The following is a 13472-nucleotide window of genomic DNA, read 5'->3' as shown; positions in this document are numbered from 1 at the left end:
TGCACAACTGTGGACCTAGTGACAACTGACGATAAGAACTCCATCAGAATCCTTCCCCATTCAGCAAAAATATTGTTATTTCTGCTAGTTGGAATAAATTAGAATACTTACATCGGAAAGAAGCTGGGCAGTCCATCTGCTGAATTAAGAGGTTTTTTAAATTGTCTGATATCCCATATCTTTAAAGTATCATCTCCTATGAAACAGAAGAGACAAAGGTCAGCAATAAAGAATTCAAGTCAAGAACTTATACATGTCAGAAAATTTCACTCTCTAATTCAGAGAGGAGAACAAAATTATATAATAGAAGCATCTGAAATGGGACCAATTTGGAAGTTTTTCCTCAGTAAGTGACTATGACAGCGCAAGGTTGAGAAGCACAATATGCAGCACTCCAGTATTCAATGGCTCAATTGTATTGTGGTAATCCTTCCTATCAAGAAGCACTATACACAGTGGAATCCGATTCCTCAATCACTAATTTATTCTTTGTTTGTGAGCATTGATGTTTTGCTTCTAGGAGCAAATTTAACTTACAAGATATCTAAAGAAATTAAAAATGTTGCCATGGATGGTCTAGATCAAAAACTTAAAAAGTTTTATATGTGTGGTTTTTACCTGTCCTGAAAAAGCAATCAGGAAGAACATTAAAAACACCTGAAAGCCCTCCCCCTTCTTTAGCAGGCAACAAACTGCTATCTCAGTATGGAGAAGAGGCTCTGGAATCAGTCAGAAATCCTCAGGGAAGGGGGTGAAGGGAAGTAAGTGAAACCACTCTTTCTGTAATGAAAGCATTTCACAACATTACCCTTAGCTATAAAAGCCAAAATCAAGATTACAAAAAGAGATTTGTAGCAATTTTCATCTGTGTTTGATGAACATGGTGTGACTGTAGGCCAGTAAAAGTCAGGCTGTTTATCCCTTTTTGAAAAGTTATGACATATTAACAAAATGAGAACAGGGGTAAAAAAAGAGATTAATTAGTTATTCTCAGAGACATCTACATATCCTCTCTGACTATCCTTCTGGAACACATATTTCCAGCATGAAATGAGCTACAGAATTTGAGCTTTGAAGTGCCTCACTCAAGCACCTAGACACATCCTAGTGATGTGTCTTTGACAGCAGTGCCTCAGCACTTTCAAGGGTAAAAAGAAGGACATTTAAGCAACAATTCTCTTTAAAAATATTCAGACAAAAGTTACAAAATCTTTCTGACCTAGGAGGCAAAATCTGCTTCCTTCCAAAATACAAATCTTGCAGGGAAGTAATTTGGTTATCTACAAGTATTTTGTGGATTCACAGCCTTTGAGCTCAAGAGCTCAAAGGAGGCCTTGGAAATAAAATGTTTTTAAAAGAAGTAACAAAAGAAATCAAGGCCAGCAGTGCCCTTTACAGGGAAAGCAGTAATGTGTGGCCTCGTACATCATGTATGTTTATATTAAAGACTAGGATAACTCCTTACTACAAAATATTTTTAAGAACTGGACAACTTAAATAAATGATGTCTAGAGTAGAGTATATTTCTGTTCATCGGGAAGCTAAAAAGCGACAAGAAAGAAAAATGTTGAGTCCCTGTTTAGGGAATATATGTTTTCTTATTGTTTCCCAGTAGACTCCATCCCAAGTACTTCAAAGCATTTAGTCTTGTAAAATGAGCCCTCCCTTTTCCCTCCCACCCCCCAAGAAAAAAAAAAACGAAAACCACTTATCGTCGAGATGTTACATCTAAAGCACCACCACTTTATAAATGTATGCAAAGGACAGCATTTGGCCACTTTGCAAATCTCCTGGATAGGGACAGATCTACGGCTAGCAGCCAAGGCTGTTCTGTTCCTACTGGAATGAGCCTTGACATGATCTTCAAACTGTAGTCCTGCCAGGTTTTAGCAGGAGAAATGCAGTCAGACATGTAGCTATAGCTCCTTTGCTAGCAAGAAAATGTAATGGACTAGTTAAAAAAATTCAGAAAACTCCAGTAGGACTCAAATTTAGGGTTGATTTTAAGTCAACATTGTCTTAAATTGAAATAGTTTAGAAATAGAAGAGTAAGTATTTGGAGAGGGGAAAATGCTAGTACAATGACTTGACTTGCTAATGCTGTGAAACTGAACCATCATTAAGAATTTGCTCCAATTCACTTTTCCTAATTAAAACTCCCAGATGCAAATTGATTCCTAAATCTAATTTGCATTTCAAGTTGAAATCACTGTCAATAAGATCACAGAATATTGCCTTTCTTCAGCACCAAGGATTTTTCCTAGTAGGATCCTTCTATCAATGCTTAGGAGGCAGCTTTAACAGAGCTGCAGCAGTAGTGATCTGTTTTTAATTACTTTATACATTAACAAAAATAGTTATCCTTAAACAAAAGCCTATAAACAGGAGTTGTGCAATTCAGTATGAATATTCAAAATAGTCTACTCAGATCATTCAGTATTTTTTCTTGATGGCAGACTTCTCCAAAGCCTGGCAGGATTATTTAAAGCTTTTATAGCATTTTTAGTAGCATTTCAAATGCTGTTTTTCAAATGCTGTTTATCCTTTTAATAAGGATACCAATAAACAGGCTCAAGACTGACACAATCAGGTCAAGACACTGTTATGCCAATGGTATTGAGCACTGGATTTATCAAGAGGTAACAATTAGGTCCTAGAAAAACAGTCTTTGGTGAGCAAAGATAGGCATTTTTCAAATGCCCTTTAGTCAAAATAAGGCTAAAGCACTAACATTATAAAGATTATATCTGATTTTTTTTGTTTTCTTTTCAGAAGATATTGACCAGAAGACAAGCACATAAATGCGAGTAGGCCCAGAAGAAGCAAAAGTGCTGCCAGGAATTCACAAAGCCTACAGTCAGCAGCACTCTATTTAAAAAGAGGGAGTCCTCTGCTGAAAGCAAAGCTCCATGACAGAAATTGTTCACAGAGATCAATGAGGCAAAGAAACATAGGAAATGGGAATTTTAAAAAGTTACAGCTTTGGAAACATATAGCATAGCACACTTACCATAGTATGTTTATCTACTCTGAGCCTTTCTGTGAAGGCTTATCTTACAGAACAAGGTACAGGCTTCTGCATTTTGTACTTTCTGTACTGCTTCTACAGCAGGAGCTGCAACAACTACAGAGCAGCCTTTGGAGGCATCAAAGATTAGGACCAAAGCCAAAGATCCCATGAGGGAAGTCACAAATTGAGGAAATATACCTACATTTGGAACACTTCTCAGTATCACCTGCATCCATACCAGCCTGATCAAATAAGTGCATCGTCCCCTCTAAACATATGGAATGAACACACAGACATATGGCTAGAAGGATACTGGAAGTCTTTCATAACGCCATTTCAGCCCCAAGTGTTGCACTTTTCTGCCTATGCCTATTAAAACTAGTAAATGCATTTCTGCCATGGTTAGAATGAACACTAGTGTTCAGCTTCCAAGAAATATTATTTGACAAAAACCCATCTGATTTTTGAAATGCTAATGTTTGGATTTACTATGAAGAGCAGTATGTTATTACACTACACAAAACAGTCACTATACATACTGCTGCATAACCCTTGAGCATGCATGTTTCTATGTTTTAAACCAATTTCAAAATTAAGAATGAAATACAAGTAAAATGAAAAAAGAAAAAAGACCAACAAAAAAATATCAGGAGTCAAAAAAAGATTTAAAAAATTTTTACAGTAAGACCTCAAGTCCAATCCTAATTGTTATCTCTTCCCTGCTAAACAAAGAAAATGTTCCCCAAATACTACGCTTTGTTGCTTCAAGCATGCAGAAATATCACTTTCTTAAGTTTCTGTCAGGTTACTACCTAATATCCAACAAGAATAGCACTGGAAACTTTCATAAGCAGCTCCTTAGGTTTTCATTTTCCCTTGTGCCTGCAGCTGAGCCATGCCTCATCTTCTCATATCCAACACAGATCCACAGGAAAGTCCAACAGGCTTTCAATGAAAGTTCCCATGCCCCAAACAACCATCCTCTCTTTGATCCTCAGCACTTGGCAGGTGTGTTAATCTACAAATGCTGGATCCACATCTGCTTTTGTTGGTACAGATCCAAAGCAATCCTCATATTAAAGCACTACCCAAACAAGTCAAAATAAGGTATGAATCCTCCTTACTTTCTAGCACAGAGAGCTTTTTTTTTCTCTTAATACACTAGACAAAGGTAGCACTTTTATCCACTCTGAGTGGCCAAATTTCTGTGCAGTCTTACATTCTGCAAACAATCAATCAACATTTTATACAGCTTAGTGCAGAGTGTGGAAGATAAAACCTGAGTAAATGAAAGTCTGTTTAACACAAGACAAAAACTGGAGACAGATGAGGAAGAGCAGGCAAGTAAAAGTGCCACATGCAATAAAAATAAGAAAAGGTCATTTATGTGGTCTACATACATAAATGTGAAACAGAAGAGAATTTGCATAAATTGAGGTTTCAAGACAGCAGTAGTGAATACCCCTCACTAACTAATAGCCTTGTTTGCCGTTATATTTAAAAGCACACTAAGGTTTATCCCTAAATTTCCTGAAGTATGTTTGCGTGAATTTTTTTGGAGCAATCACCACTGGCAGACAGACACAGCATTTTACTTAGTGCAGAACGGAAAGACACACAGTTCACATATTTTCCAAGCAGGAGAAGGACCACACATAATAAAAGTCTGGTTCAATAAGGACAAAAAAGCTTCAGAGCTTCTACCTCACCACTTACAACCCATTCATGATGGGTAGAGTGGCAGCAGAACTCTGAACAGCAGTTCAACTCAGGACCCTGAACAGCAATTACAAAACAACACAAGTGCCATTAGTGTCCATATGCCTAGGGCCTTCGAGGATAAGACTACAAAGTCCTTACTCTGAAAGATGTGATCTGGAAACAACATTTGGAATCTTTGAAATGCGGCAAGACATACAAAGAATCAGTGAGGCCACAGCCAATATCAGCTGCATTTCACTGTACCGACGTGCACCGGTCAGACACTCTACCCCCTTCAGGGACAGGGGCACAGGGAGGCCGCAAAGAAAATGCAAGCTACTTAGCTAGGAAACACATCCACTGCTTCAGAGTTTTTTTAATCTATGAATACCTACATTCTGATATTTTGTGTATGTAATCTCATTCTGTCTATGTACCACACTGACCAGATGTTCTAAACATATGTTAGGCACAGTGTTAGCCAACATTAATGTATACTGCCTCTCCCTAGGCCTGTTTATTTGGCCTTGGGGCAATGCTAATGCATACACAGAGCTTCTGGTTACAGCTGTTTTCTATCCAGACAGCTTGGCTTGTATGCTTGCACCTGCCTGCAAAGTACTGGGCAGACAAATTTCTGCATCAAAAGCTGTCTTCAACAAACACCATCCTATCCCAATAATGAAGTTAATGAGTCCTCAAATACATGTCTGCCTTCTCAGGTCTTGTTCTATTATCTAAGACTCATTTATAGAAGTTTTACCTGAAGCTTACAACACAAGCCTGTTTTCCCAGTCCTGTGGACATTCCAAATTCTTTTGCCATTCAAGTATATTTTGGAAAGTCAATTCCAGTCATCAACTTTTGATGTTTTTAATACAGATCAGATAAAAAGTCCAATTAGGACAGAAAATGACATTGCCTAAGAAAGTTGTATGAGGAATTAATACCTACAAAGAAGAGACCGTGTTATTGAGAGGCACTTATCTTCCACGTAAGAACTAAGCAACAAAACTGGACTTTTTTTTTTAAATTAAGCTAAGGATTTCCTTTCAGTGTATTATTACTGCTAGACAAGAACACAGATCAGAAACTGTGTAATACAATCAGAAAAGTTATCTTAAAATATTTCTTAACTGGTGTAAAATTCTCTTTCAGGAACATAGTATTGCATGGTGTATCAAATAAAACTAGTAAACTGTGAAATACTTCATATTTGAATCACTGGTATCTGATTTCACTACCTTACCTCCACCACAAACAACTACATCTAACAATTAACGTGATCTATATAGTTTGTTTAATGAACCATTTCATTTCATTAAAAATGTCTTACATTCAACATGTCATAGCGTTCTTTCAGTCACCTACCTCCTCGGCTGGCAAGGACAGTACCATCATAGGAAAATGTCAAACATGAAGTGTCAGTGCCTGGAGCATGGGCTTGCCTGCAGTGGAACTTTGTATGCACCTGTTTGCCAAACAAACAAAACATTACAAAATAAATTAAAATTACAAATCAAATAACAAATGAAACAAATGGGACAAACATTACTTCACAGTATTTTCTGGGCTCTGCTGCTATTCATTATTCTAAACAGAAACCCCTACACTTTTAGAAGGTACAGTAGCTAAGTATTTCCAACAGACTTTAAAAAATGTTATATTAGTTTTAGAATATGCTTTCGTAACAAGAGCTTGAATGCAAGATTCAAATTCTTCATAGGTTTAAATATACAGTACAGATTTACATAGCATCAGCACTCTTGGAAAACTTCCACTTGCACTGAACAAAGGTAGTTATGCCTGGTTAAGATAAAAATACATTCCAAGACAGATCTCAACACTCCCCTAAGTAGGCTTTTAGTTTCTCAAACTAGCAAAATACAGTGTACATACTTTAGAAAGGACTGAAAAGCACTGGAAAAATTTACTTTTGCCAAATTTAATCCCTGGCAGAATTCATGGCTTATATAACAGAACAAAGTTCAGATATTGTGAGGTTTGTGTTCCATTTAGGTACACTAAAATTCAAGTATGGGAACGATGTATGTTTTATTTTAATTATTTCTATTTTGCTGATAATCCTAAAGAAAGGTTGAAACTACCTTCAAGTTCACATTTTGTTCTTGTATGGAGATCACTTCTTATTTATTAAGTCACTATTCAGTAAAATACCTAAAAATTCTATTAACAGGGAAGGAACCTCAAATTAAATTTAAATGGTCTTGTCAAATCAAGCTTTTCCACTTTCCAACCAAAGCAAGGGTCTAACCTAAGATTCTAAGACAGGAAGTGGAAACACAGGAAGGGAAAAAGGGAAAAGACAGAAACAGAGAAAAACAAATTTCAGACAGGTTGATTCCTTTTTTAATACGTAGGTAATTATGCTTCTCACTTGCCCTATTTTTGTAAAAGAAAACTAATTCACATAGTTGTAAAATTAGGCATTCAAGACTTAAAGGTTTCCAGTGTGATTGTATCTAATCTTCCCCTCTTTAAATTGAGGATTAAAACACAGCGAAGAAAATGGCAATTAGTGACCTTGAAGTCCTTCATTTATGGTAGTGATGAGCAAAACAAAATTCACGCATGTAAGCATATCTTTTCAGATGAGGGGTTGAACAACATATAGCAAAATCAGACCAAGAATCCCACCCTGAACAGTAAGAGGACAAAACAATGAGCAGCTGCTCAGTGATTATTATCCAAACTATGCATTACAATAGACACAATTCTACTGAATAAAAAAGAGAATATGATCACAAAAGGTGAATGTGATTATGAAATGCAATCACACAGACTGATCTGGGGTCACACAGGCATCCTCAGTGAACTGATCTTCACATTTTTGACTATGCACCTTACTAAGACTCTTTTAATGGGTTATTTTCTAAGTAAGAGCCACAAACTAGTGAATTAATTCATGTTGTTTATTCTTAAGAATAGTTGTTCTAAATTTGGTTCAAAAGCTAGAGAATCTTTGTGTGATGACTTTAATAATTATTGCAATCTTATTTTCATGTGCAGATTTGGTCAGTCATTAAGAGGAGTCACATGAGGCATTCCCTCCACAAATGACTCTTCAACAAACAAAGGGGGATTTCAAATACCAACAACATGCTTCTTATAGTATTTGAAAACAGAATGCAATGGCCTACACTTAGCCATAGTAATTGTTTTGAAATGAATGTCACTTCCAGCCAATTGTGCATACCCTGAAGTCTATGAACAGACTGAGGTTTACAAGTGTTTGTCTTTGGTGGGAGCATTTATTAATACTAAAAAATATACTCTGTGCATCCAATTGCATAAAATTCTCCAAGTATGTGGAAACGTGTAAAGAATAAAATGTGAATTGGCTATCAGGAAATACATTTTCTGTAGTATTTGTTAAACATTAACAAGCAATTAAAACTATGTATTTTTTTGTGTAAGAAATACCATGGACACTCTCAAAAACATCATAAATGGTTAATATTCGCACTTTAAAAAATGACAGAAAGATTACGTTACGATATTAAGCTAATTCAAACAAATTGAAAAAAATTCATTTGGGCTCCACAACACTCCCATCCCTTCAGGCAATGTCACACTGACATACATATATTAAAATACCATTTTCTTCACTCTGCTGCCCAACTTAATGTAAGGGTGTAGGGTTTTTTCCTTTCATTTCATCCTGAAATTCTTTCCTCTTGTTTTGTGTTGGATCCAAATTAAAACACAGAAAGAGATCTGGGATCCAACAAATACCTTTTCTTTTATGTTTTACAAGTAAAAACCCTAAACGTCTATAGATAGATAGCAAATCACGTAACAGTCAGAATTTGTATTATTTTCCTATGGTCAAAGATACTGATTTTATTTAGCATTTATTTGCGAATCCATTAATAAAACTTAAACTGTGTCTTTCAAGAATTAAACAACCCATCTTAAATTGGCCCCAAGTTGTGCCAGAAGAGGTTTAGATTTTATATCATGAAAAATTTCTTTACTGGAAGAGTGGCCAAGCATCGTAACCGGCTTTCTAAAGAAGTGGTTGAGTCACCATGCCTGGATGTATTTAAAAGACATGCCAATATGGCACTTGGGGACATGGTTTAAGAGGTGGGCTTGGCAGAGTTAAGATTGTATATAAGGTTGTAAATAGTGGGACTCGATGCTCTTCAGGGTCTTTTCCAACTGAAATGACTTTTTTATTTTACACCATGCACTATAGAGCCTTCTCAATGAAGCACTTATACTCTGACCAGTTTTTGCCCTTTTTTCAACTGTCCTACAGAGAAAGGAAAACAGAAACATATGGATGTCAAAGACTGGTATTATTTGCCCCTTAATGACAAAAATTAAACCAAAAGAACAAATTTTGCCCAACTCTATCCAGCTTCGATACTTTAAGATTTCATGTAAAACCAGACTTGACTGAAAGGGATAGTAAGATTGCATCAGCAATTCTATGCCTTTAAAAATAAATTTGCTCAGTTTACCAGTAAAAGATTGTTTTCCTAACTTTGAGCTCTGCAAGCTCTTGCCCTCCATATATTATTCTGCAAAGGAATATAACCCTGAATTGTAGTACTAAATCAAATATTCTAAAATGATTGAAGGTTGAAAAAAAGTTTTTACACATACTGGCAAACATTTATTGCAGTTTTCAAAGAAAATAATGTTTCTGGCCTCTGACCTCTTAGTATTTTTAACAGATGTCTAATCTTGCTAACAAATCATTAGCAAAAAATTGTTATCAGAATGTTTCTAGCTGGAAAGACATGAAACAACAGAACCAATGTATGCAATTACAAAATTTGATTCAAGAAGGGAAAGGAAGAGCATTGAAACTTAAGATAAAGATGTCAAGATCATTTGGGCAAAGTGCATCTACAGATCTCCTTCTTACCCTTCTCCTTTTGTTGCAGAGGTGCCTGCTATTCTGAAGTAAGTCATGTGCCATACAAAATTTTACAAGTTCATCAGTCCTTAACATTTTTTAAAGGTTTAGTTACTTCAGCAAATTCTGCAGTAAACCACTATCTTCTGCTACTTTAAAGGCTCTCTAACAAAGAACTCCACCAATGTAAGCACTTTCCTCCTAGCTTTGTATTAGCATGTATATTTTAGTTAAGCAATTACAGCTGAATGTACTTGTGTGCAAAATGAGATGACAAGCATAAAACATAAAGCACATGTGAGAAAGGACACAGTTGCATGTACCAAAAACCCCAAAAATAACAGATAAATGTCAGGGTTTGCAACATTGCCACAGTCCTCAGAGCAAATGAGAGCCAGAACACAAAAGGAAACCAGAGAACGGATTAGGAAAAGGTGGGGGTAGAGGCAAAGATACATGACTGGAGGAGCATCAGCAATGAGTATCCCTTTTACAAAAATCTGTATGGATTTAAGAGGACCCATATGGAAGTGAAGATGACAGTGGCCACATGAATGATTTACCACAAAAGAATGACCTACAACAGAGCCACATGGCTGCAGCACTGCATCTCACAACTGCTGTCCTGCTCCAAAACACTCAATAAAACTTGTTCTAGGAAAAAGACAGATCTACTCACTTTGTTCACCTCAGAAATCCAAGCCACATCAATGAGGAAAATAACAGTATGTCTAACTGACGGAATTTTTCAACTTCCCACATTGTTTCTGGGATATAATATTTCACGGTAAGCCAACACTTTCCCAATATTATAATGCTTCTGACATTCTGCCCCCCCACTTTTCTTTTAACAAAATATTGAATGCCCCAGCCAAGACATTCTGCTTCCTTCTTATTTCTAACATCTTCTAGATTTTTCTTTAAAGCAAAGGCAGTAAATTAAGGCAGGCCTTGGGGAAAGTGGGACCTACAAAGACAGCTATATCAATCTTTCTCTGTTTTACAAATGTATAGCAAAATATTACTTATTTATTAGTGTGGACACAGTCAACCACACAACCACAATCAAGATTTATGCTGGTTTCAAACAGGAGGCAGAAGGGCAGGATAGTTCAGCAGAGACGCCTGACAAGCAAGTCCCAGGCCATGTACAGCTACTTGAGTTTTAAATGAGTATTTTCACCTAAGATACAGCAAAATAAAATAGCTCACACTGACAATATTCAATTGCAAAAGTTGTAATTTTTAACAAATGTAAAAGCCTTCCAAGATGACATATTATCATAGGCCAGGCTCAGGGTAATAGAAGTATCAGTTACAAAGCTGCAAGACAACAACAAACAAATAAATCAGAAATCTCCTTTTTAGTCACAACTGACCAAAGCTGTCTGGGTCTTTGTTCAAAGTGATCCAAGCAGAAACAGACAACACCTCAGAGCTCTGATCACAGCTGACAAGGCAGACAGGTTCCCAAGACAGGAGTTTCACTATCCAAATATCTACTTCCCCATCCCCCTTTCAGCCACCTCTACTGAAGGAAGCCTATCTCATAGCTCTCAATTATAATCCACAAAAGAAATCTAAGTGTACTTTCTGGCTTTAGTGTATCAATTAAAATTTTTCAGGTCTACATATGTCAGCCAAATTCAGGAATTTCTCAGTATTTTCCCTGATCAGGCAGTTGCAGGCTATATTAGACGCTTTCTTTAAGTCTCTGTAAACATGATCCCAGGGCTTTCAACTTATGTGATGGCTCTTCAGTACCACTTCCTGTGGTGCCAGAAATGGTGTTTCAGTAATGAGCAAACTGATGCAAAAGATTAACTTGTGAAATCTGAGGTTTTTGTGTTTATGTGATTACACGGTTACATGATTTCCTCTCCTCTGTGACTTTCTAACTCAGTGACATCTACACGTATAATTGTCAGACCTGAAACACTCCTTCTTTTCTCTCAATCCTAATTAATCAGTTATGAAGACAGTAGCATAACCTTACTTGCCAAATCAGGATATCTGACTTGCAATTGTGAATGAAAATAAAAACACAAGTGTGAAATATTTAGTCAGAAAATGCTTAGAAGTTATGGAAAAGAGCAGTCTAAGAAGAGAAGTCATACAGTGGTACAGCCAGGCAAGGTGAAAAATTATTTAGTGATTTGTTAATTACAATTGATACAAAAACTGGATTTCTAATTAAAAAAAAAAAATCTAAAACATTTATGCAGAAGGCAATGAGGAAAGCCACCTGATACATTTGACTATACATTTAGGGTTTAGGCAAAACAAGGAAGCAAGTAGGCCAGCCTGTCCTAGTGATGTCTCTGATTGTAGAGCTATGAGGAAGTCCTTCCTATCTGCACATGCTTCATTCACCAGGAAAAACATTCAACTTTTAAGAATATTGCTGACCACAGAAACAACTTCTTGTTTAAGCTTATTCATCAAGAAATATTTCAGGAAACCATTTTAGAAAGACAGCTTCTTAACAATATTGCTAAATATTTTCCTAAAGGTTTGAAAATGAAACCCCAGCTGAATGTTTGGCTGCATGGTCAAACTTTGCATTTGAGAAAATAACCTATCTTGGCCACAAAAATGATACCTATTACTAATAAAAATAGCTTTTGAAAACTATTCAGTTGGCTTCCTTTGGAGATTTTTTACACTTCATGAGAAGAACACACAAGGATGTAAAAGGAACTTTCTTCTGTATCTTTTCATAACTTATCTAAACCTTCTCATATTATCCTAGCAAATTTACATTTTTCCTCCTTTCTACTATCATAAATATGGCTTTTGCAAACAAAAAAAAAGGCCCACTCCTCATTTTGCCTCTCTAGAAGTTGAATTGATCATCCTTAGACATGCCCAGCTGTTGAAGGTTTCTTTGCCTTCCAGAAAACAATCAAATGTGATCAATGTTATTCTACAAAAACATTACTAAAGATTCAGCTAAGACACACTACAACTCCACCAAAAGTCCACAGATTTCTTCAAACTCATCTATGCCAACCCTGGATGTTACATATCATTTAAAAGTAGCTTTTGGCGTACAGGCAATAAACAAAAATACAAACTGAAAAAAAGTTATAAAGAAGCTACTAAGTAGCCTTCAAAAAGCAACTATGACAGAATTATTCTCAGCTTATTCCCAAATATTCAATAAAATTTCTCACATTCCTTCAGTGTCCCCAAAGCTTAAACCACTTCTCTGGTCTAACAGAGGCACAGTGTAAATAGAGTGAAATATGACTGGAAATACATAAAAATCTACATAAAGTTAACATTTCTGGTTCAGTAATCCTTGAGCCAAAATGGTATAATTTGCAGTGAGCTATCAAAGATGGTTGTATAATAAATCTATTTGCTTGCTAGAAACAGTAGCTAGCACATGTATATTCTAAGAGGATGGATGTATTTCTCTAAGAAATGAAAGCATTCTCACTAAACTTCTTGGAACATACCAAGCTATTCTTTCTTTTACATTCTTTGATTGCTTTCTGATAAAAACACACTGTAACCATCATGCCATATTATCTCTCTGCATATTATTTTAAAATAAATAATTTTTTAAAACTATGGATTTGGTTTTATTCATTCAGATGGTGCCGTGGCAGTTTCCAGCCGGGCTGTGCCCGGTGAGGATAGCTCAGGTAGGCTCAGCACTGCATCCGAACCCCCAAGCAGGTCCCAGCTCCAGGCAGCCAAGCAGCTTAAGATTTCTGGCTCTTAGTGATTATCAGCTCTTTGTGATTTCAGCTCTTTAGCTTGCTGGTGCCACTGCAGCAGACGCAGGGAGAGAGAGGAGAAAAAGCTGAATAAGGTTCCACAGGATTCTTTACTGGTGTCCCCCACGAAGGGTCTCAGTGA

At 36.4% G+C, this 13472-nt stretch overlaps 1 protein-coding gene across 1 annotated transcript in view; it reads right to left on the bottom strand.

The window, feature by feature from the left end:
* WDR70 (WD repeat domain 70) overlaps positions 1-13472 on the bottom strand; it is a 124177-nt gene that overhangs the window by 28579 nt on the left and 82126 nt on the right. Inside the window, exons 11-12 of the mRNA XM_041472598.1 lie at positions 6083-6182; positions 112-196 (exon numbers count right to left, since the gene is read on the bottom strand). Of these exons, the coding sequence (XP_041328532.1) occupies positions 112-196; positions 6083-6182 (185 nt within the window). The remainder of the gene's footprint in view (positions 1-111; positions 197-6082; positions 6183-13472) is intronic.

The sequence above is a fragment of the Pyrgilauda ruficollis genome, unplaced genomic scaffold, assembly GCF_017590135.1.
Source record: "Pyrgilauda ruficollis isolate IOZ18807 unplaced genomic scaffold, ASM1759013v1 scaffold108, whole genome shotgun sequence".
NCBI classification, from domain to species: domain Eukaryota; kingdom Metazoa; phylum Chordata; class Aves; order Passeriformes; family Passeridae; genus Pyrgilauda; species Pyrgilauda ruficollis.
This window is presented reverse-complemented; position numbering and strand designations above follow the sequence as displayed.